At 37.6% G+C, this 24,986-nt stretch overlaps 2 protein-coding genes across 3 annotated transcripts; one reads left to right on the top strand and one right to left on the bottom strand.

The window, feature by feature from the left end:
• Positions 1-1,848: 1,848 nt before the first annotated feature.
• On the bottom strand, positions 1,849-2,663 carry pet117 (PET117 cytochrome c oxidase chaperone; the record flags this gene model as incomplete). Its single annotated transcript, XM_084116795.1, has 2 exons — positions 2,465-2,663; positions 1,849-1,998 (listed from the first exon to the last, which is right to left on the bottom strand). Exons 1-2 carry the CDS (start codon positions 2,558-2,560, stop codon positions 1,849-1,851), a joined length of 246 nt encoding a protein of 81 aa, XP_083972921.1. The 5' UTR covers positions 2,561-2,663.
• A 4,340-nt stretch (positions 2,664-7,003) lies between these two features.
• rrbp1b (ribosome binding protein 1b) lies at positions 7,004-24,032 on the top strand. Of its 2 annotated transcripts, XM_084116377.1 has the most exons (28): positions 7,004-7,063; positions 9,272-9,977; positions 11,395-11,543; positions 11,638-11,760; positions 12,264-12,416; positions 12,513-12,631; positions 14,369-14,522; positions 15,059-15,197; positions 15,372-15,523; positions 15,678-15,715; positions 16,054-16,161; positions 16,301-16,363; positions 16,447-16,507; positions 16,591-16,625; positions 16,725-16,812; positions 17,829-17,921; positions 18,102-18,194; positions 18,348-18,422; positions 18,507-18,596; positions 19,514-19,606; positions 19,688-19,750; positions 19,915-20,007; positions 20,980-21,063; positions 21,141-21,206; positions 21,427-21,510; positions 22,751-22,831; positions 22,929-23,072; positions 23,590-24,032. In XM_084116377.1, exons 2-28 carry the CDS (start codon positions 9,299-9,301, stop codon positions 23,623-23,625), a joined length of 3,156 nt encoding a protein of 1,051 aa, XP_083972503.1. In that variant the 5' UTR covers positions 7,004-7,063; positions 9,272-9,298; the 3' UTR covers positions 23,626-24,032. The 2 variants fall into 2 exon arrangements, with proteins under 2 accessions (XP_083972503.1, XP_083972502.1); XM_084116376.1 differs by having other exon boundaries at positions 18,348-18,596.
• Positions 24,033-24,986: the final 954 nt, after the last annotated feature.

Raw genomic sequence — 24,986 nt, 5'->3', positions numbered from 1 at the left:
ACTTATAAACTCTAAACTCATATAAACTCTGAGTGTGTGTGTGTGTGTGTGAGAGAGAGTGTGTGCCTATGTGCGTGAGTGTGTGTGTGTGTGTGAGTTAATGAGCTTGTCTGTGTGTGTGTGAGTGAGTTAGTGAGTGTGTGTGTGAGAGAGATAGTGTGTGTGTGTGAGAGAGAGTGAGAGTCTGTGTGTGCGTGCTTGTGTGTGTGTGTGTGTATGTCGAAAATGTAAATCTAAACACCTTGAAGACTAAACCAAACTGCCGTTCTATATACTATATGAGCCATTGAGACTCATTTAAACTAATGAACTCTAAACTCAAAACGTGTGTGTGTGTGTGTGTGTGTGTGTGAGAGAGAGAGCGTGTGTGTCTATGTGTGAGTGTGTGTGTGTGTGTGTGTGCGTGCATGTGTGAGTGTATGTGCGTAAGTGTGTATGTGTGTGAGAGAGAGTGTGTGTGAGTTAGTGAGTGTGTGTGTGTGAGTTAGTGAGCATGTCTGTGTGTGTGTGTGTGTGTGTGTGGGTGTTCATGTTTTTCTATCCCGATGGGGACTTCAACCTGAATGCACACAGACTCATGGGGGCTCGTGTCACAGTGGGGACCTAAATAGAGGTCCCCATGGGTAAACAAGCTTATAAATCATACAGAATGAGTTTTTTTGGAAATGTAAAAATGCAGAAAGTTTTCTGTGATGGGTAGGTTTAGGGGTAGGGTTAGTGTAAGGAGATAGAATATACAGTTTGTACAGTATAAAAACCATTAAGTCTATGGAGAGTCCCCACAAAGATAGTGAACCAGACATGTGTGGGTGTGTGCGTGTGTGAGTGTATGTCCGTGTGAGAGTGTGAGAGAGAGAGAGAGAGAGAGAGAGAGAGAGAAAGAGAGTGTGTGTGTGTGTGTGTGTGTGTGTGTGTGTGAGTGTATGTGTCTATGTGTGTGAGTGTATGTGAGTTAATGAGCGTGTCTGTGTGTGTGTGAGAGCGAGTTAGTGTGTGTGTGTGAGTGTGTGCATTTATGAGTGTATGTGCGTGTGTGTATGTGTGTGAGAGAGAGTGTGTGTGAGTTAGTGTGTGTGTGTGTGTGTATGTGAGTGAGTTAGTGAGCATGTCTGTGTGTCTGTGTGCATGTGTGAGTGTATGTCCGTGAGTGTGTGTGTGTGAGTGAGTGAGTGTGTGCATGAGTGTGGGTGTATGTGCATAAGTGTGTGTGTGTGCGTGTGTGAGAGAGAGAGTTAGTGAGCGTGTCTGTGTGTAAAATTTAAACTAACAAACTCATCTGTCGATCTACTTCAAACTAATTTAAACTTTAAACTACTTTAAACTTCAAACTACTTTAAACTTCAAAAACTACTTTACACTTCTTTAAACTTCAAACTAATTTAAACTTTAAACTACTTTAAACTTCAAACTTCTTCAAACTTTCTGGTCCAGCTTTCTCAAGCCAACTTAAAGTTTGTCTCGACGAACTTTTTAATCTAGTTACGGTTACACTTCATTTTAAGGTGACGTAGTTACAGTGTACTTACTCAAATAAGTACTAAGTAATATTAATTAACTTAATTATTAATTAAGTTACTGTTTTTACTATAGGAAGTACATTTATTAACGTGTGACTACGCCTTAAATCAAAGTGCTACCATTATTATTTATCAAAAGGTTTTTTTGGTGTGTGTGTGTGACAATCATTGACTGTAAATTGTGACAATGACGATAAGTTACCACAATTTACTATTGTAGAAACTATAGAAACCGAGGTATTTCGTGAGGGAAACACGAGTAATAGGTGTACAACTGTAAAATAATTATAAATAATAATAGTAGTAGTAATATGTTGTACCAGTCGGTTTATTAACTGTGTGTCCCCGGAGTGTCAGCCTCTTGTCGGTCTCGCGCGGCCACGAGCTCTCTTGTCAGTTGTATCTGTTCCTCGAGCACGCGCAGGTTCTCGCGCTTCCGCTCCACGCGCTCCAGGTCGCGCAGCACTCCGTCGTGCAGCCTCTGCGAACACGTGATCATTTCACATATAAACACTGCATGTTCTATTATTATACTAAGATGCGACATTTGAAGTAACCTCCTGATAATAATCACAGGTAAAACTACAGATAGCTCCTCATTAAAATGGTAAGATATCTGTGTTAGGTTTATATATAAATGTATTTGACATGATGAAGCAGTAGCTTAAACACACGTATAAACTGAAACAACTGCCAGAGAATAAAACGATTCCCTCTGAACAGAACATGTCAGCCAAGATACCCGATTAGTTACCGTTACTATAGTAAAATGGTATGTTTTGCATTAGACAAAAGAAAACAGTAAAAACCCGACTGTCTCGCACATCTGTACTTGTTATGATTGCACGCATACTGTCCACTAAAGGTTAAACAGAATGGATACTTCAATAACAGTGCCTCATAAAGGCATGGTGCTCATTTTGCTAGTAGGACAAGAGTGTTTTTACCTCTCTGTCCCAGTTCTGCTTGAGATGAACGCCTGCAACGGTACTGATAGTGAGCACTACCGATAATCCCAAGACAAGCTTAGAGACCGTAGACATAGTTATGAAGCATTACTGTGAATACAACTACAGTAGGATAATAGATGGCTAGAGCACTTTCATAACAGAATGGAGCTGAATCCTTTGTGGTGGTTTGGTTTCAATAGGATATCACTCTTTACTGCCGCCTACCGACCAGGAGCGGCAATACGCCCACTGCGCATGCGCAGTATTCATATAATCTCATATTTTTAACATATCGTGCTTGATTATTTGATCGGACTGCCAAATTGTTAGGATATTTTGCACAGTATTCATATACTCATATACCAATTCATATACCAATCCAACATAACCAAATATTTATAATTATTTGATCAAATAATGACTGAGATGTCATAATTAGTCACAAAGGAAATTGAAAATCAAGTGTTTAGCATTTTTGCGATATATCCCACATATTAAGTCTGTTGTATACTGCACATTTTGGCAAATGTACATACATTTTGCATAATATGTATACTATACATGCTGCATGTATAATATGCAGAAATATGCTATTCCAAGCAAAACTGTTTATTCCAGTGATTGCATTTAACTGTTTATCTTTAGTACTACTTGCAATCTATAGTCCAACATGTTTTTATCAAAAGTCCCATGTCTGGTGAAAACTAAGACTGATGATCTGTCACCAAAAATCAATAAAAGGGCAGCGGGTTACACTGAAGGTCTTCGCTAATGTAGAAATGCAAGAGAGTTTTGTGAAATAACATCTTTGGTTCCTCCACTCATTCTTCACTTCCTCTCTTTTTTTCTTGTCCAAAGTCTGAATCCACATGTTAGGAGTCATAAAGTATTCTGCACACCATCCCGGGATTTTGTCTGACCATTCCAAACCGAGTTGAGAATCCCTTTTGAAACGCTTTTCCCCCTTTGAAATGTGGGAGAAAACAGAATGCAGATTTGTATTTCAAATGTGAATTCAAGGAAATATAAATAAAACAAAATTAATTCAACTGCATATTCCCTAAATTTAAGTGCGTATGTATATATATATATATATATACACAAAATTGTATGTTAGATGTGATTAATTGTGATTAATTGATTTGACGGCACTAATGTATAATATATTTTATATAATTAGTCATGGTGTAAAAAACATATAACTTATTATATGCTTTAATTTACCATTTTAAATGTCTTAAAATTGGACTTTAAAACATCAGTTTGTATTCAAAATCAATATTTAAATGTTATCTTACACTAAATTTTAAAATCAAAACCTTTTTCTGAAAACAATATTGATGTGTAATTAAAATCTGGTTGATGACTTAATTATTTTGACATTAACAGTATTGTTAATTAAACTCAGTTTATAGAAATATGTGTAATACTTTGAGAAAACAATGTATTTTACTGGAAATAAATAGGGATAATTACTCGAAATTCATTGTAATCATTTATCTTTTGTTGCAAAAGTAAATTCCTCTTCGAATTTCACATGCCTGACCACAGCAGCGCTTATGTTTCCATCCACCGATTTTTACGCACATTTTGGGATATCGCATTAAAAATTGAGTCGGATCTTTTTTTATCCGGTAAGAAGACATGCACATAAATGGAAACCGCAATGCCATAAAATAACCATATTTGGTTCCCCAAAGAATCATTTTCTTACTTTGAAGATCTTAACAAACCAATATAAAGATGTGCATTTGAAATGTTCCATGGATGCCAAAGGTTCTTCGTGGAACCACAGATGCCAATAAAGAACCTTTATTTGTAAGAGTGTAATTATTTTACTGCATGTGGAAAATATGTATGCGTGTCAAAGCCTGAGTCAGAAGGATGAACATGCACATCTGGTGCTCCGAGTTCCTCAGCTGCGGGGCTGCCGTAAAGGTTTGTTTGATGGAACACCCCTAGTCAGTGACAGCTAAAGCAAACATCCAGCTTTCCCAAACACCACTCCACCCCTTCACCTCCACGGGCTCAAACAGAGATTTTGGAAATAGGGAACCCTAAGCAAATATGTTGCCTCAACTTTTTGGTGCTGAACATAGGGGATTTTATCTCGGAAATGCTGTTGTTGTGTGTATTGGCACACAGAAACATGATTATAAGTGACCCCTCTCTCCATCTTTCATCATTTTTTCGGTCCGTCTCATACCGTTTTGATGTGCTGCCAACAACACCACCTTTAAAGTGAAGTAGACTTATCAGCAGGGTGCTACTCAGCAGCATCCTGTAAGAAATCAGCATGGAAATGAATGTCTTGGTATTAAGTAAACAGATTCCCTGGATGTTTGTTGATCTGTAGACTATCCTTTTCTTTATCAGGTCTGGAAATGATGTGTGAACCGCCATGCCTCCAAATGAGCTACGATGTTTTACCTTGCCTCACTTTAACCCGTTTCTGAGAAAAAGAAACATTCTGTGTTAGTGCGAGTGGGTGGATGTGTGTTAACAGTGTTTTAGATGTATCTTCAAACATTCAATGAACTTTGGAGCAATTCTTTGGGTGAACACTATTTTCTATGAGTAAAATAGAAGCCTCATTGCAGAAGGTCATTGCAGTGTTATATCTCATAATTGTCTCTCAATGTGACTTTATATCTTTTTGAATTTATATTTAGAAATTTGACTGTTTCTCACAATTGCGACTTTTATATCTCACAATAAGACTTTGTTTCTTGTAATTTTGACTTCATATCTCACGTTCGCTGTAAAAAGTGATCAGTTGACTTAACTTAAAAAAGTGAGGAAACCCGTTGCCTTAAAATTATTAAGTAAATAAACTTCATGTATTGAAAAAAATAAGTTACGTGAACTTGACAATTCCACATAACTTATTTTTTTCAATTACGCATTGTTTTCTTACTTAATAATTTTAAGGCCATGAGTTTCCTCACTTTTTTTAAAGTTAAGTCAACTGATCACTTTTTACAGTGAATGTGACTTTATATCTTGCAAACGTGACTTTATTTCTCACAATGTGACTATATTTTGTGATGGCAAATTTATCTCAAACAATTGTGCCTTTATTTCTCATAATTGCAACTTTATTTCTCACAATGAGAACTTATATCTTGCAATTGCGACTCTTTTTCTCATAATGTGGCTTTATATCTTGCAATTACAAATATATCTCAAACAATTACGTTTTTACTTCCCATAATTGTGACTTTATTTCGCCTAATTTCAATGTAGTTTACCAAAATTGCAACTATTTTTCGTCAATTTTGCATTTATATCTCACAGTATCACTTTAAGTCTCTAAGGCGAAAAACAGTTTCCGCAAACGAATAATACGAAAGTAGATTTTCACATTTTCTGAAGCAACATTTTCTTTCTTTCCTGTTCCAAACTCACGTTGTAAATCTGACCACTTAAAAAGTAATTGCACGTCTCATCAGCAAGCCATGTTGGTGTCATTTACACTAGCACAAACAGAGCTGCGCACTGAAGTTTAAAACTCAATCTTACTGGATTGTTCAGATCTTTAACCTTAAGTATACGTGGAATATTTGCACATTAGAAAGCACCACTTGTAATAATCATACAAACATTACAACTGCAGTAGAAGTTTATTAGCAAAGACTTTAATCCTTAGCAAACAGATGGCAGCCAAGGGCCCTATGCTTGTTTATTTAATGAATGACTGGAGTAAAACATGCTTTTTAGGAAGAGTTTCAGTCAATTCTTTCTCATCTTAATATCAAGGCCTTTCAGCACAACCTACATCTTAACAAACACTAGCACAACACCGCAATATAGCCTATAATAGTAAGTAGCCTATTGATTTTCAGTTACTCTGTGACATTTCTTTGCACTCAGTGTAAACTTTAGTTATCTCAGATTACTGGAAGTCTTTCCAGAGCTAGCCTATTACATCACCTACACATGTTTGAGGGGAACATATTGTCATTTAACCTTTATTCAAGCTGATAGGAAAAAGATAATGGATTTTGAAATTGCTAGCTAACAATTTTTACACTTTCCTCCCCTTCTTGTTTAGTCAAGACTTTTTTTTGCACCTTAACTCTAAATTAGTGTTATTTTTTAAGGCAAGCATTTAAACAAACCTCTAACCTTAAGTATTAAACTTAGGCACTTAACTTTTTTTAAGTGTGTCTAAAGTGTGACATATAACCGTGGTCTTTCTGACTGACATATCAAACTATCAAAGCATTAACTGTACTATGATACCACTAAATTACTTTTGTAAGGGTGGTATTATAAAATTGATTACTTTAATGCATAAGTAATGCTTTTAAAGTATTACATTTTCTGTTTTCTGTTTATATTTTAAAAACTTTAAGGCTATCATTCGACGACCCACCTAATACTCACAACCCTCTGCGCTTCCCACCGTACGCTTTTGGATACTACGCGTGACGCGGTTGGTTTAAAGGGCGTTGATTGACAGGCGTTTATCCAATCAGATGTCAGTATCAGGTCGCGTATCAGCTTTAGAGGCGGGCGCTGCGCCAACTCTCAAAAAGTGCCACGACTCCAAAAGTTAGCGGCGATTCTTAATCACTGTACATTTGAACGCAGGTAAGCGCACGCTTTTTTTTTAATCACCCTTATGTGTTTTTTCACCACCAGTGAAAAAGCTAAAGTTTGTCAGTCTGACAAATGGTTTTGATATTGATGTTTAGGTTGTATATGAAAATAATTTGTATTCTCAGATGGTTTAAACTTGTGCATTGTGATAATCTAATTCAGAGCATCTTTCTTCTGCTCGAGCGTACGTGTCCTTACTGATGCTTTTATTGACTTTGTCACTTTATAGTTTTAGTCTTTCTTTATAAAATATCTTGCTGTGCTCACTGGCTTTGTACCGTTCTGAGTAGCTGTATTGTTTTTTGTGTCTTTTACATATTATTTAACATGCTATTCGAGTTTGTGGTGTTTCATCAAGCATAAGAGCAAGTTCATTTTTAGGCTTTAACAATTGTAAAATTAGCCAAAAGTTAATTGTATCTTCCTAAAAATGTAATGACTGACTGAATCGTGTTAATAATTATCCAAAATTTATATTTACTTTCGTTTTTTACGAACTTACATTTTCTTTTCTTTTTTAATCATCATGAAAATGTGTTTAATATTCTATGATTTTTCAAGAGGAGAAGAGTAAAAAAAAATCTAAACTTTGTCAAAGCAAAGTAATATCATTAAGAGGACAAATGGGGGAGAAATAACCATATGGCAAAGTTCCCATAAATACTTTTTTAAAAACCGAATTCTTTCAGCCATTATTATAACGTCAGCGACTCAGCAATGTTGCTGCAAGGGTTAATGTCCAACATATGAAAGCAGCCCCCTTTCACTGAGATGAGTATGTGTCCTGCATGTAGGAACTCTGCATTTCCTGAGTCCTCTCTTTTCTGAGTCACGTGGATCCATTTTAGGATAGCCATATTCCCACATCGATTATTTTAGGAAAATAATTGCAAGATATAGGCTTTTGTTATTAAACAAGACCTATGGTAAAAAAGAAAAGTATTTGCTTGTTTTTGATGACAGCTAGATCTGTCATGATTTTGGACATGCACCATTATAATACTATGAGTTCCTCATAGTACTTCATAAATACCATGGTAATTGTTCTGTAGATGTAGTGTGGAATCACTACAGCCACATTGCTTTTTTTTGTAATGGGTTGCATTATAGGCTATTTAATAAATGCAAAGCAGTGAATAGATTATAATGCATATAAGTTATATGCTGTTAAGGGTAGCCGATTTCATTCAAGCCCAGTCAGTATTATCCCCCTTACCTGAGTGCCTGAGATATGTAGAGACCCTCTCTCTAGAACTTCCATGCAAGAGTTGCACTGGCTGCTAGTTAAAACGTGATGTTGGGGGAAGGTTATTGTGGTCTGCTGCACACAGACCTGTCCCTTGGAAACTGTATGTATGCCTCTCTCTGTTTGTGTGAGGGAATGTTGATGAGTTTGGTCTCGGCGGGGTGTTGCATAACATGAACTTTAGTGGGCAAAAGTTATGGAGGTGCTGTTTTCAGTGAAAATAACTTTTTCCTTTTTTTCAAACTTTGCAAGAGGGAGAGATTTTTCACATTGTCTCAAGGCAAAAAATAAATAAATAATAATAATCTGACATCCACTCAGTACTCTGCAATGAAGGGTCTTTTTATTATTTATGTATCTTTTTTGACCCCTTATGGAAGCCAAATACATGACAAAGCAGTATAAATGACTTATAGGTAGCAGAAATGCTGGTGAATAGGATATTACGGTCAGTAACTGAAAGCTTTTTCTTTTTCTCAATGTTGCATCCATGCATATATATGACAGTATAAAGTCCTAGACCACAGTCGTATTAACAAACAAAACATTAACAAAACGTTAACTGAAAGCTTTTGCTTTTTCTCAATGCTGCATCCATGCATATAGGTGGCAGTATAAAGTCATAGACCACAGTCGTATTAGCCAACGAAACATTAACAAAACTTTAGTGAAAACATTCAAAAAAAGAACATCTTCCAAAACTTTTATTAAAGACATCTGGACAGGAGTTATTGATTGGGGGCATTTATCTGTGAGGAAAATGTTCAAAAATAATACTTTACAGGATATACTTTAGCAGTGGTTCTTTTTTCTGTCCTACAACTTCTTGTGTGAAATGCTCAGAGTATGTTGTCGTCCATTAACATTAAATAGTCCTTGTTTGCACATTTGAGTGTGTCAACAGAACATAGCCTTTTTCTTAGAAGGTGCTGATGGCTTTTGTACTTTTGTAGGATTAGGAGGGAAAGGACTGAGCAAAGATGGATGTGTACGATCCTCAAACTCTGGGAATTGTGGTGTTTGGTGGCTTCATGGTGTTCTCCGCCATTGGCATTACGCTCGTTTCAACTTTTTCCATGAAGGAGACATCTTACGAAGAAGCCCTGGCCAAACAACGGCAAGACTCAGGCAAGATCCAACCCCAGCGCTCTGACAAGAAGAAAAAGGCATCTGAAAAGAAAAACAAGGCCAAGAAGAAGGAGGAGAAGCCAAATGGGAACCTTCCAGAATCTGAGCCCGAGTCCATCCCTGAACCTGTGGTAGAAAACAGTGAACCCAACGCATTACCCCAAGTTGAAGCAGAACCCCAACCTGAACCTGTGCCTGTTCCCAAGCCTGAACCTGAAGTTAAGCCCAAGCCAGTAGTACCTGAACCAGCTCCTAAGATTGTTGAGTGTGCTGCCCCTCCTACTGTAAGTGCTGTGGTGGCCCCAATTGCTCCTTCCCCAAAAGAGAAGAAAAAGAAGAAGGTGGCCAAGGTGGCACCGGCCCCCGTCAAGCCCGTGGAGGTCCCAGAAGTTGTAGTTATGGTGGAACCAGTGGTTGCAGAGGTAGTGGTGAAAGAAGCAGTTGCTCCTGAGGTTGCTGCTCCCCCTAAAGATGAAGAACCCAAAACTGAAGCTCCAACCAAGAAGAAGTCTAAGAAGAAGGCTGAGCCAGGTGAGTCTCCTTGGTCATATCCATCTAGGACGGATGTAATAGTAGGGGTTCAAACTTGCACTGCTCGCATCAGTCTAGGGCTGTCCCCGACTATGGATTTTCATAGTCGAATCAGAATCGTCATGTCTTGCCTATAGTCGACTAATAGTCGAATCATGTGTGTGGGGGTGGGGCTGGGGGCGGGGCTTTAACGTTTCAAAGCCGCGATGTACAGAAAATCACACAAAGATATAGAAGAAAATGTATAAAAACATTTTTGATCGATAAAACTAAGAAATAACATAAATAACTCCAGAAAGGCCACACTGCAGATTTGCATTTCACATGCAAATCAAATTAAATCGGCTAAATTACCTGTGCGAGCAGGCTAGCCTACAGCACAACATCGATGCACCGAAAAAATAAACAATTAATTTACTAAATTAAATTAGAACAGAATATAGGCCTACCTTTCTAATAAATAAAAATACAAAACGAAATAAATCAGAATCAAGTCACAGGATGAGGAGCAAATGTGTGCAAAATGCCTAAAGTGCAGGGGAACATATATTCAAAACACAAGCCACAAATAGTTAGATTAGATAACCCTGACAGATCAATGAATAAAATTAAAATAAAGAAATTATTAAAATAACGATAGTAGCCAGAATTTTCAGCTTTGTCTTTTTAACTGCAGAAACAACAATAAATGCTAAACTGGAGAGGCAGTCTTTTTAGCTAAAAATGTTAACAGCATCCAAACATAAAATTAGAACCGGCTGAAAAGTTTTGAAATCACTTGTACCCCTACCTGATCGAGAGAACAAATCCAATCTTTCACTCTGTCTGTGTCCGTTGGAGTCTTTTCAAATTGTGCGCGCGGATAAAATACATTCTAACGTGAAACCCAGTCTATGCGTGAAACGTGTTAACGTTGGCCGGCAGAAGTGCGATCATGGTTTTCCTGATGCTAAATCCAGCCTTGGAGAATATCCTTTCTGATGGTGTACATCCACACTTTAGATTTTCTTATCCCAGACATTGTTAAAGATTTAAATCCTTGCCGCGAAGACGCTCCTCTGTCGGTCACGGATTGAAAGTGAAATTTAAATCTGTCACGCGGACGCGGGGTGTTTGGATTTTTTCACGCACGTTAAAAAATATTTATTAAAAGCTTCTTTCTTTGCACATTTTTATATAGGCCTACAGCATTATCACAATAGGCTGAATATTAACGTATTGACATAAAAGCTAGTTCTATGTGAAATCAGACATTGAGCGCACTCATATAGCCAAAGTGGCATAACACCTCTGCGAAGATTCGACCGTGAGATCGGTAGTCGAATCAGGCTCCTCCTATCGAAGCATCGAATCTTCGACTATTCGGGGTCACCCCTACATCAGTCTATACTAATTTTCTTTTATTTATTTTTTTAAGTGGTTTCTGTGGAAACGGTTGATGTCCCCCAGCCGTCACCATATAAAACTCTGGTCTCCAGTCTGAATAGTGCATCGTTCAGTGAATCCGAGACCCAGAAACTCTTTGAGATCATCAGCAAGAAGGCAGGAAAGGACTCCTGCCAACTGGTACTAAGTCATCACCTAATAAACCCTTCTTCAAAGTGCTAATACTTGTCTCCTTCTATTAGCACTCATGTCTCTTTCCTTCTCTCATTGGCAGGCATCTCAGAAGGGTGACCCCTTGGCGCCGTTGAAGAAGCAGCTGGAGGAGAAGGAAAAGCAGTTGACCGCTGAGCAGGGCAACGTAGCTGCGGCCAAAAACCGTCTCCGAGAGCTTACCAAGGTAATACGTGCCAACATAGACAAACCAATGAGGTTCAAACTAGTTTCTACCCGTAATCAAGCTTCTTCACTGCAAGGTCATGAGTGACTGTTGAAAATAATTGTGTTGGTCCTGGAGCAATGTTCAATGATGGACTGGCCATCCATCCATGGTATTTCCCTGTATATGCCTGAGATGCTGGGATACGCTCCAGCATCCCTGCAAAGCTACAAAGAACAAGCAGTTTGGAGAATGGATGGAGCAATGATTCTGTTGAAAACTAGTCTTCACCAAATCCCTGCCTGTGCCCCAACCTTAACCATTTACTACCTTAAAATCAGAAATATGATTGGTTGATAACACACCACTCTAAGCACCTAATTCTAACTTTTTCCCGATCTCAAAAATTTGATTGGTTGATAAATACGCTGATCAGGAACATGTTCTATTTGTCAAAATGTCATTAACCCTGAGGGTCTTGGGTCATTAACCGTATCTCTGACTCTCATTGCTTTGGCCAATAGGAGCTTAGTTCTGCAAAGGGCAAGATGACATCCATAGAGACCCGTATGAGCTCTGAGCTGAGCGCCCGTGGCCAGGAGATCGCAGCTCTACAGGCTCACATGCAGACTTCCTACCAGGAGCACATCAACGAGACAAAACAGCTCAACGGCAAGGTCACAAGTCAACAGCCTCTCACACTTATTTCCCTCTCGCTATGCTGTGTAGTGTGTTGTTAGATTATTAAATGTTGTTTATGTGTGTTTCCACAGATCCAAAGCCTGCAAGAGCAGTTAGAGAATGGACCGACTGCTCAGCTGGCCCGTCTGCAGCAAGAGAACTCTATTCTCAGAGATGCCCTCAATCAAGCCACTAGCCAGGCTGAAAGCAGGTACTGAACACAGTCCCTTTATAAACCCTTACAGTGAAACCGATGAAGGATCAAAATTTTGGGGTAATTCTTTACGCCTCTCTAGGGACATGAATACCAACACAACACCAGTGCAGACTTATGACGCTTTAAATCTTGAGATCTTTAAATTAGAGATAAATCTGATTGAGTCGTTATATCTGAGTCACAGTTCCTCTGTGTCATTATCGTTTATAGCTGTGGTGTGTATTTCGCTATTCTCATAGAATAAGAACTATTATTAAAGGGGTCATATAATGTCATTTTTGTACAAGCTAATATGATTCTTTAGGGTCTAAATTAAAAGTTTGTAATATACTTTAATTAAAAATTCTCATAAGTATTGTAAGAAAACACTCATTTTACCTGGTCAAAAACAGCTCTGTTTTCAGCATGCCGTTTCAGTGCATGTGTCTTTAAATGATAATGAGCTTTGCTCACCCCGCCCCTCTGTTCTGTGCGTACACCGTTTAAAATAATAATACAAAAACCATAACGCGTTGTTCATTATAAACGTGGGATTATGAATTATATTGAGAACGTCGTACATAGAAAACATGCCATAATGTACCCTGAGTGTAAAAATAGCCACATTCATCGTGAAGCGTGCAAGCTATTTGCAAAGATTAATATAAAGGTCAATAAAATGTTACACTCACTTGTTCTTCTGTAGGTTCAGCAGGAACACGAATAGTTGGTACTGATCCTTTTTTCTGGAGCAGCTTCTTAGCAAAAACAGCTTTATGCTGACCCTCGTTTGTAAAGCAGTCTCGAGTCTGGTGAAATGATTCGCGCAAACATGACAGCATTGACGTTGATCGTGGGGAATATTCCCTTCGAAAACAAACTCAGCCACTGCGTCTTCAGCTGTACGAACACCACAATCGTTAGACGCCATTCTGCTCAGCACTCCAGCTATCAACAATGAACGCGCTGGCCCAATCAGCCATCGTGGGAGGGGCGTCGATATTGTGACGTCACAATATCGAACAGCTTGATTTGAGACAGGAGGAAATGTATAAGAAGATTAAAGAAAAACCACTGGATGAATTTTTATCATTTTATGATGGTTGTGTACAGGCACTGCCAACACACATTTCAGTACAATCAACTTGTAAAAGTGCATGTACCATTATATGACCCCTTTAAAGTTTTATCTTTATAGTTCTCGTCCTTGGTGTGAATGGGCCCTAAGCCATACTTAGGATTTTGCCAGGTGGATGCCAACCAAAACGGGTGGAAGGGACCTCATCCATTTCTAGAGACCAGAGATTTGAGCATGGTTTTTTTTTTTTGGGCCAGTAAGCAATTGCCCAGATCACCTGTACCATGCTACCCAGATAACAACCATATTGCTAAAACACACTCAGAAGACCTTAGCAATCACATAGCAACGCATTGGCAAACCATGCCCCCTCATTTTGCCCAGGCAAGCATCACAGGTTTTTCTTAAGAAAATATAAAATTTGAATTGTGCAAATTCATTTAATTGGTACAGAAATGACAGAAAGCACATTTATTATCCTTAGTGCTCATTTTTGGAGATGCAGGTTCTAACCTGTGATCCCATTCCCCCTCTTTCTCCCCTTGTAATTTCCTGGCAAAAGCCATAAAATAAAAGCTACACAACGCAAGCTAACACTAAACCTGCCTCCAGCTATAAAACGTATTATCTAACCATTTCCTTTTTGTAAATCTGTGGCTTTTTCACACGCACAGGCAGAATGCAGAGTTGGCAAAGCTGCGTCAGGATTGTGTGCGTCTAAACCGAGAGCTGAATGAGCGCACGGCTGCTCAGCATGCTGAGGAAGAGCGCAGGAAGACCCTTGAAACCAAGATGTCCACTGCTGAAGAACAGCTAGCGCAAACACAAGTAAGCCCTGACCCCTGACCTTTTTCCTTTTATCTCATCTCTCTTAGGTGATTGTGGTCTTTGTACCATGACAATTCTCTTCCCCTAGGTAGGAATTTCACCATATACATTAACTTTAAAAGCAATTCCTATCTGTCTTTGTGATGACTTGTATTTCTTTCAGGACATTTTGTCTGTTCGTGTGTGTATTTATTTTAGTTTTTTTTCCCCAGCTTAGCTATGCAAGAAATGTAAACCCCTGTGGTTAAAACTCCCATGTTGGATGTTTAGCAATAATACATTCTTTGATATTAAAGAGACAGTTCGCCAAAAGTCATCATTAGGGCCCGAGCACTGATGGCGTGAGGACCCTATTGGAATTGCTCCGTTTATTTACGTTTGTTGTTCCAAACTTGCATGCATATACAATGAAAGTAGATGGTGAACAGGGGCTATCAGGTTCCAATTTTGGTTTCTTACACAAAGTATTATATGGCTATATTGGGTGCTGTTTTGTGGTGAACTATTCCTTTGACAATCCTCTGTGTCTGTGTTAGGCGTCCCGTGTGGAGGCAGAGAAGGCTCTGCAGCAGAAGTTGGATGGAGTCTGTGAAGAACTCCATGAGGCTCAGCACAGAAGCACAACCCTACAGACTCAAATAGATGCATCAAAAGAGCAAACCAAGACCCTTACCGGTTAGTACACTCAAACACATCTTGTTTCACTTATTATGCATTCCCTTGGCTCAGTTTCCAAATGGAAACAGTGAGTTAAAAAAAAAAAAAAAAAAACATTTAAAGGGGGCATGTTCTAGTTGTAGCGTTTTATGTTTTTGTACCTTTTAAGATGGAAATAACTTCTGTTTACAGAACTCCAGGAGCGTATGCGGGTTACAGAAAAAGAGCTGAAAGACAGATGTGAAGAGCTGGAGACACTGAGAGCACAGCTGTCTCAGACACCACAGGTTACTGAGGAAAAGCCCTCTGTGGAGACAGAAGCAACCGTACAGGCTGAGATCCAGGTACAAATATTTAGCACTGTGATCTAGTTGCCAATGCAATGCAACAAAACCAGGTTTTTGACATGAGCATTGAGATTTTAATATCAGGTACTGTCCTGCATGTAATTTTTGGTATAACAAATACTATTCTCATTCCTGTTTTGATTCTGTATAGAAGATCAACTGCGAGGAGGTTGACCAGTTGAGGAGCAGGTATTGTGAACTGTTCACAATTCATTTGAGTCACTACTTTTAAAGTTTAATTTTTAATTGACATGTTCCTGGATCAATACATTTTGCTGCCTGAACATTTTGCCCTAACCCTACCCATAAGTAATCCCTAAAATCAGAGGGAAATGATAGGTGAATAACACTGATGTAGAAACACCTAACCCTGGTTGTAAGACTAAACTTGACATAAACTGTAAACTTGTCCCTCAAATCTGATTGGCTAATTGGAATGTTGTTCTAGGATCAACAAAGATGTTGATCCAGGAACTTATTTCACTTGGTGAAATCACATTCACCATACTTTGATATATTGTGTGTAGTCTGAAAGAGAGGGAGGACCAGCTGACATCAATGGAGGCGGAGCTTAATCAGATGAGGGAGGAGCTTGATGCATTAAAGAGAGCTCAGTCTGAGGAGACTCAGAATAGGTACTGTCTTCGTTATTTAAACTTGATGAATTTAATTTATCTTCAAATTAAGATCGATTCAATGACACCAGTTGTTTCTAAGACCTCAGTGAATGTGCCACTCTCTGGTGTCTGATCTAAACATGGACTCGTTTTTCAGGGTTAATGAGGCGGACACGGAACGAAGGGAATACACCGCTGAGATCGACCAACTGAAAGCTAGGTATACAATACAGCTGATGCTTTCTTCAAGTATATTTTGTAGACAGTATGGATTAAATGCATTTCTTTCTCACTATCCCTCAGTCTGAAAGAAAAGGAAGATTCTGTGGCATCTCTACAGGCTCAGCTGGAGAAGATGGAAAGTGTGAGTTGAGCATATGATAATTTGATTTTAATATTTGCATGTGTGTAATACATGTGAATTGGTATCTAATTTTTTATCCACAGGCTGATACTGTTGAAGCTGAACCGCCGTTTGAGAAGTAAGAGATTACTTGAGTCAATTCCTCCAGATATTTGTCTTATTTTTTTTCTTTCCTGGATGCTGGATAATGACCGACTTTTGTTTTTGTGTCTGTCAGTCTGGAGAAGGACGCACGCATGATCTCGCTGGAGGAGGAACTTCAACAGCTTAAAGAAGAGATGGAGCGAGTGAAGGCCAAGAGCAATGTGAGTTCATCTCTACCCTACACGTCCATCCATATGTATTCAACCTGTCCACACTGTATCTACACTGTACTAACTACATCTTACTACCTTTCTGTTCATATCTACCCAAACTGTTGGTCCACGCTTGCCTATGGGTTATTTCATATCTACCCAGCCTGTCTGACCATATCTACCTTACCTGTGCATCCATATCTACCCAACTTGTTCATATATATACCAACTCGTCCATCTATATCTACCTACCTATGTGTCCCTTTATACCTACTGTCCATCCATATTTACCAAACTTGTCGATATCTACCCTACTCATGTCTATATCTATCTGTCCATCTATATTTAACAACCTTTTCATCTACCTAACCCATTGGTCCAGGTCTTCCTATGTGTCCGTCCATATCTACCCAGCCTGTCTGACCATAACTACCCAACCTGTTCATTCATGCCTACTCATCCATCCATATCTACCCAGCCTGTCTGACCATAACTACCCAAGCTGTGTCCATATCTACCCATCCTGTTCATTCATGCCTACTCGTCCGTCCATATCTACCTACATGTGTCCATTCATATCTACCCAGCATATCCATCCATATCTACTCACTCGTCTGTCTATATCTACCTGTCTGTCCATGCCTACCTACATATCTGTCCATATCCACCCAGCCTGTCTGACCATATCTACCCAACCCATTCAAATATACCTACTCGTCCATCCATATCCACACTCTGTCTGACCTTACCTAGCCTACCTTTACGTCCATCTACCCAACCTGTCCATATATACCTACTGGTACACCTGAATTTATCTGTCCATCCTTATAACTACGATCTACTCAACCCATCTGTCCATATATACCCACTCATTCATCCATGCCTACTTGCCCATCCATGTGTATCTGCCTTTCCCATTTGTCCATATCTAACCTGCTCGTCCATCCATATTGATAACCTCTCAGTTCATATTTATCAATCTCTAACTACCCATCCATCCACATCTAATTGTGGTGTGTGTTCAGGAACTGCGAGATAAAAACTATGCCGCATTGGAAGCCCTATCTGCTGCTGAGAGGCTGAGTGAAGAAAGACTGAGCCAAGCCAAGGCCGCACAGGTAACCCTGATATAAAACACGTACAGTATAAACATGCACGCACTTCTATATCTACACAATACACACAAACCATGATGAATGAGGTGTTCATTATCATCAAAAGGCTGTAGTTGGCTATAACTATTAAACATTTTGTGTGGTATAATTTAATTTAGTGATCAAAGGCTTATGTGTGTGTAGAGTGAAGTCGAGCAGCAGCTGAGCTCTTTCCAGACAGACACCAGAAACGCTTTCCAGACGCTCTTCCCTCACATCAGCATAGAAATGCATCAGGTTAGAATTCCTTTTTTTAATGTAAAGTGAACCTGTGAATACATGTATTAAATATGGGAATAATTTTAGAGCACAGGTAATTTAATATTAAATTAAATCATATTTTGTATACTTTTTGTTTTTTGTTTTGCAATAAACATATGTATGTTGTAGACAAACTGGCTGGAAGCATTCACGCATGAAGCACAGAAGAACCTGACAGAAAATCAGTCAAGCTCAGATGTGACGGTGAGAGATCATGTCTATAGACAAACACCTGCAATGCACGGTTGTTCTCTTCTCATGTCTCATGTTTATCTGATTATGTGTCAGGATCTGCAGCAGAAACTCGCCCAATCAGAAGAGAAACAGAGGTCACTTCAGGCTGAGTGTGAGCAGTACAGATCAACTCTCAGTGAAACGGTACGGTGGCGTGCACATATTTATCATGCAAACATAGACCACACTTTTTTCTTTTAAAGCAGGTTTTTTCTAAGAAATTTACAGATATGTTTAAACTGATTTAAACTTGCATGAGATTTAAAAGTGCCCCCCCCACCCACCCCCCAATGATGGCTACCATGTTGAAATCAGAAACAAAAACTAAACCTTCGTACATCCAAGCCAGTAGGTGTCAGCAGGTGCCTAATTAACACCCACCAAGTGTCAAATAAGTGTAAAAATTGCATTGGTGATTATTTGAAACTGTGTCAATCTCCAGTTGGCCTGTAATATTTATATGAATTCTGTGCAATGTTGTGAGAACATGAACGTAAACAAACGTGAACGACGCCCAGAAATCTACGTCTCAGACAGTGCGCAAATACAGAATTGAGCTCTCTTTCATGTATTCTTGAACGGACACATTTTTGAAATGCCTGTCTCGGCCAGTATCCTAGTAAACATAGTTGGTTATGGCTTAGTGAATATAAACAATCGAGAAAGATGTGTACAAGTATAAGTGTATTGGATCCATGCATTAGGTCTTAAAGTGACAGCAGCCTAATATTCCTCCTGCCGTCTGTGTTTCTAATGTTAATCAAACATCATTCACTGCTCTTGGCTGAATAACTTTTGTAAATTTAATAAGGATTAATCTGTTTAATTTATACAGTGAAGACTATCCAGTGCTATTTTACATTTGATTTACTTTATTCACTTCACTTCTTTACTCACATTATTAATGTCATGATGTTTATTTTTAGGAAGAAGAATGAAACCATAATGATATCAAAGTCTGTAAATGTTACATTTATTATTGCTATGGTCTGTGGATTTCAGTCTTGACCTAAAAAGACCTTTGAAAAGGTTTTTGGCTGAACGTTGTGTGTCTTGTACAGGAGAGCACGCTGAAAGTTCTGCAGAGTAGTGTGGAGGACAGCGAGCTCATGTGGAAGTCAAAGATTTCAGATGCTGAGCAGCAAAAACAGGCGGTAAGAACATCCTTCACTGACCCTGGATTTGCGTGACTGTTTACTACACTTCAGTTGTGCTGAAGTTTGGATCTCCCACAGGCTCTGGATCAGGTGAAGGTCCTGGAGGAGACGATAAATGTGGAAAGACAGGACACCAATCAGGTTCATGCTCACATTTGCCATTGTTCTTTGGTTTTGGGGACTGGGTTTCTGACTCACGTTGCTCTAAACCCGTATGAGTTTTTCTTTCTGTGAAATGCAAAAGGAGAAGCTTTGAATGTTCACGCTGCTCTTGTAGAAACGTACTGTTCCTCTGTTCTCTGTAGCTGAAGGGGCAGGTGATGCTTTTGGAAGCCCAGCTAGAGAAACAACTGGAATCCATAACCATCAGTCAGACCTACACAGAAGAAATGTCTCAGGTGAAACGATTCACTGACTCTGAGGTTCCTGTATAGTTTTCCCTTTTTGAACGGTTCTTTAATGTTTATATTTATATTAATGTTTATTTATGTTTAAATGAGTTTGATTTAAAAAGAGAAGATATGTCTAAGGGGCCGTTACATGACACAGGGTTCCCACAGGTCCTTGAAATCATTGAAAGTTTGTGAATCTGAAAAAAAATATTTCAAGGCCCTGGAAAGTTTTTGAAAATAAACATGCATAGATACAGGTCCTTGAAAGTGCTTGAATTTATTTTGTCCATATTATTCCCTCTGGTCCGCTAATGTGTTATTTCGCCAACACTTCGTGGCCTATGCATTCTAGCTTGCTTGATTAACGTTAGTTACGCGCATTTACGCGTTACGTTAAGTGTTTCCCACGTGAGGTACTTTGTGTTGTACGTTGCCATGACGTTCAAGCGCACAAAACTACTACGATGGTACCTCAACGTTTGTTGTTGAACACCACATATGTGTCCCCACATTAAGTCCTTGAATTTAAGGGTATTGGACCTGGAAAGTCCTTGAAAGGTACTTGAATTTGAAGTTAACCAAGGTGTGGGAACCCTGATGACAACTAAAAATGGAAAACTTTTATGGGGACCTGAAAATGCAAACTATTGAAAACTGGATTAAAGTCCAAGTTTTAAAAAACGATAGCGTTATCGTCACTGTGTAAACTGTAAGTATTTTGTGTTTAGTCTATAGGCGCAAGTGACATCGCCATCTACTGGCCTGGCATGAATAAAACAGTGTTTTAGTCGTTTTGCGGATATGTGTGAATGGGGATCGTTTTGACAACGTTGTCGTCTGTACGTGAAAAATGCAAAGGATTTTTTTTTTTTCGTTTTTAGTCCATCGTTGTCGTGTAATCGTACCCTAAACGACTCACTGACGTTTACGTTAACATGTTTGAATATGTTGTCATATCCTTCTTTATATTCTTCTCAGCTGAAGGCATTGTTATCAGAAACTCAGGTCCAGCTGATATCAGCCAAAGCAGAGGCTCAGGAACAGAGAGCAGAACTTTCATTGGTAAGTTTAACATCGGTTTGTCTTGCGTTGCACATGCGGCTTTCTGCTTTGAGTGACAGCTGTGCTGTGCATTACAGGTCAAGCAGGAGCTACAGGAAGTGAGTCGGCAGGCAGAGAACGAGAAGAGCGCACAGTCCACTCAGGTCAATACTGGTTGTGTGTATTTATGTATATTATGTGCATGTCTGTTATGAATTATGTTCCGCATAGCTTGAAGACCGTTTTCTGGCATGCTTTTTTTTTGGGGAGTCTTTAGCAGTTCAAGTACATGCACATCATGTGTACATGTATACATATGCTGTGTGTGGGTATTGTAACTGTGACTAAACTTGAATCTCTACTCCTCGATGTCTAACTTTACAGGTGAAAACGCAGCTGGAGGAGGCAACAAATAAACTGCAGACAGAAGAGGACATTCGACAGCAGGTTGCAAACAACTATGAACAGGTGACAATTTAGAGGGCTGTTTAGATTATTTCACTCTTATTGATTTGCTTTTTATTTACATTTAATAATTTCATCTTAAATAAAAATGTATTATTGTTATAGATGTTATTTAGATAATTTAATTTAATTTAATTTAATTTAATTAGTTTTGTTTTAATATTTAAAATTATTTTATTTTAATTTATATTTTGTAATTTGATTTTAAAATACAATTATTGTAGTATTTTGAGATTTTTAATTTACATTTTCATTGAATTGAATTTTTATCTTGATTTTATTAAGTGATTTTATTTTAAATTAAATATTTGTATTTTAAATACAAATATATATATTTTTTAAATTTGTTTTTAAAATGATTTTTGTTTATATTCATTAAATTTCAATTAGTAGGCCTATTATGGACTGAGAGTTAGCCCCTTTTGACTCTAATTTCTTATTGATTTGCATTTATTAATTTCATTTCATTTTAAATTCAAATTCATTATTGTAAAATATATTATTTAAAGTATTACATTTAATTAATTTGGTTTTAAATAAAAAAAAATGGTTTATTTTATATTTTTAATTTAATTGTAAATTAAAATTATTGTAGTGTTTTGAGATTTTTGAAATTCATTTAATTTCCATTTCCATTTAATTCACTTAATTACACTTAAATTTAGTTTAACTGAATTTTTATTTTTATTGTTTGATTATGGATTTGCTTTTTATTTAATTTTATTTAATTTTAACTTAATTTATTTAGATTTTTAATGTGATTTGGTTTTAATTGTTTTAATGAGTTTTGAATAAAATTTGTTTTAATATTTAATTGATTAATTTAATTTGGGTTTGTTTTTCATTTTAATTTGGTTTGATTAATTAATTTTAATTAAAATTAACTATTGTAGTTTTATTTTGATATTTTTGACTTTCATTTACACAAATACAATTATTTTGGATTCATTTTATTTTAAATTACAAGTATTTGAATTTTAGTTTGTTCTTTTTTTATTAATTTTATATATATATATATATATATATATATATATATATATATATATATATATATATATATATATATATATATATATATATATATATATATATATATATATATATATATAATTTTTTTTTTTTTTTTTTTTTATTATTAGTTTTATTAAATTTATTTTAAATAAATTTTAACTAGAATATTATTTAAACTGTTATATCGTATTTGAATTTCTTGGTGTGTTCACACGTGTATATTTCCACTCAGGCGCAGAAGTGCGTCAGGGATCTCGAGGCTCAGTTAGAAGAGTTGAAAGCTGCTGGAGAAGGACCAACTGAAGAGCTAAAGGTTCCTACAACACCTCTTCAAAATCTCAGGTGTAGACCAGCATATAAAAGATCTCCGCTCTCTGATGGTGTGTGTGTTTTGTGTGTGTCTATGTCAGGAGAGACTGGAGAAAGAGAAGAAGCTGACGCAAGACCTCGGCCGGGCAGCCTCTGAACTGCAGCAGCTCCTGAAGAGCTCTCGGGAAGAGCTGGACAAAGAGAGAGAGAGCGTGAAGAACCTGCAGGAACAGTTACAGGGCAAGGTACATTATTAATACTCTCCATACATTCACAAGCGCAAAGCACAAAAAATGTAAGGCCTTCAATCTATGCTAAATGTATATATTGTATGTAATATATCAGTAACATTTAAAAGTCAGCATAAAACGGAAGCTACTATTAGTCTTTTCTTCACTATTGTGACATATATCCGAGTGAAACAGCTTGTCGAACAAGAACAAATGTAGGGCGGGACTTGATTTTGTCCATCAGGATTCGATTGGATGGTTGTGGTTTGCTATTGGTCGATCTCATGTGAGTGACAGGTTGCCCCGCCCTCATGCCAGTAAACGCATAATCAGAGAAGTTATTGTGATTAAAGATTATGAGGGCACATGAATTTTAAAAAGTGTGATGTGCACGGATAAATCATTTATAATAATAAATAAATAAATACCGCAAGATTCCATAAAAAAAAAATAAGAATAGTCAATTTTGATCTGATGGTGACTAAATGGAGGTTGATTTTGTGATGTCTAATTAATTTTATTTTCTCTACAGGAAACTGAAGAGTCAAAAGAAGGAACATCTGTTTGACAGAATAAATCCAACAACCTTGTGCCTTAATTATTCTTATGCATTATTTACTTTTGTATTCTCTGCTACTGTGGCAAATGTGCCGACTGTTATTAGCCAGTGAGGATCGTTAAGGGAGGAAGCATAATATATTTTTTATGTTTTATTGGAGCTGTTATTAGGTGACGGAACACCTCCTAAAGTTATTGCTAAACCGCTCAGTGTTGAAAGGGAGGAGTGCTTGAGTGAAAGATACAGTACGGGATGATTTGGGCAATTGCTCTTTTTATCTTTTGTTTGCATGCTCTCATGAGAGTCAGAGGAAGGAACATTTCATGTTGCAGCAATGCAGTAAAAGCTACTACACTTTTGTAGTTGGCTGTTAACAAATGTGATGATATGATAATAAAATACAGTATGTACTTTGAGTTGTGTGTTGGTCTTTACTAACAAATAAAAAATCTAGTAGACTACTGTTCAAAAGTTTGGGGTCAATAAGATTTTATTCAGCAAGAGTGCATTATATTGGTCAAAAGTGACATTTGCATTACAAATCATTTCTATTTCAAATAAATGCTGTTCTTGTAAACTTTCTTTTCATCAAAGAACCCTAAAGAAATATATATATCATGGTTTCCACAAAAGTGGTGTAACTGTTTGGTTGTTGTTGGTTTGATTCATTAAATATGTTCATATTGAGGGCAACAGTAAATAATTTCAAAAATTTAAATTAGTATAACACTGAGATGTTTAATAACTTAAGCACTTAAACTCATCTTTTATCACCAAAATGACATATTTAAATGTTTTTTCCTTGGAAAAAAAAAAATATTAATGCCTTAAAATGGCTTGAATGTATCTCTTGCCTCATTTAGTATACAAGGTTCTATGAATATGTAAATTAGCCCCGCCTCCACTCACTCACACCAGCTCAGAGATCCACTCGTTGACAATCACATGTTGACCTGATTGGTTACAAGGTGGTTTGTGACGTCAGAAACACCAGCGATTTCAAACCGCGTTTTTGAGACTGTGGGCCCTATTTTAACGATCTAAGCACATGACACAAGTGCATTTAGGAAAATACTGCAAGCGGAAAGATTGAACGCTTCTCCAGAGAGGAAACGGATCTGCTCTTGCGTGAGGTTAAAGCACGCAAGTACACCATCTACTGGACAAGCTGGATTCCACAATATTTTTCCTTTTATCTATATTAATCCTTTTATTTTTAATATTGGGCTAGTTTGTGTGCTGCTGCGCGTCCCCGTGTTGTGGACCCGCGCACATTACTAACGCGCTCTTTAAATAACAAAGAAAGTTGCCTCAAAATAGCAACGCGCCAACAATGCACCTGAACACACCTCGTTTTCAGACCAGTTCGC

Source organism: Abramis brama (assembly GCF_963993115.1).
Source record: "Abramis brama genome assembly, chromosome: 6".
NCBI classification, from domain to species: Eukaryota; Metazoa; Chordata; class Actinopteri; order Cypriniformes; family Leuciscidae; genus Abramis; species Abramis brama.
Note: the sequence above shows the minus strand (reverse complement) of the source record. Positions and strands in the feature narration are given on the sequence as shown.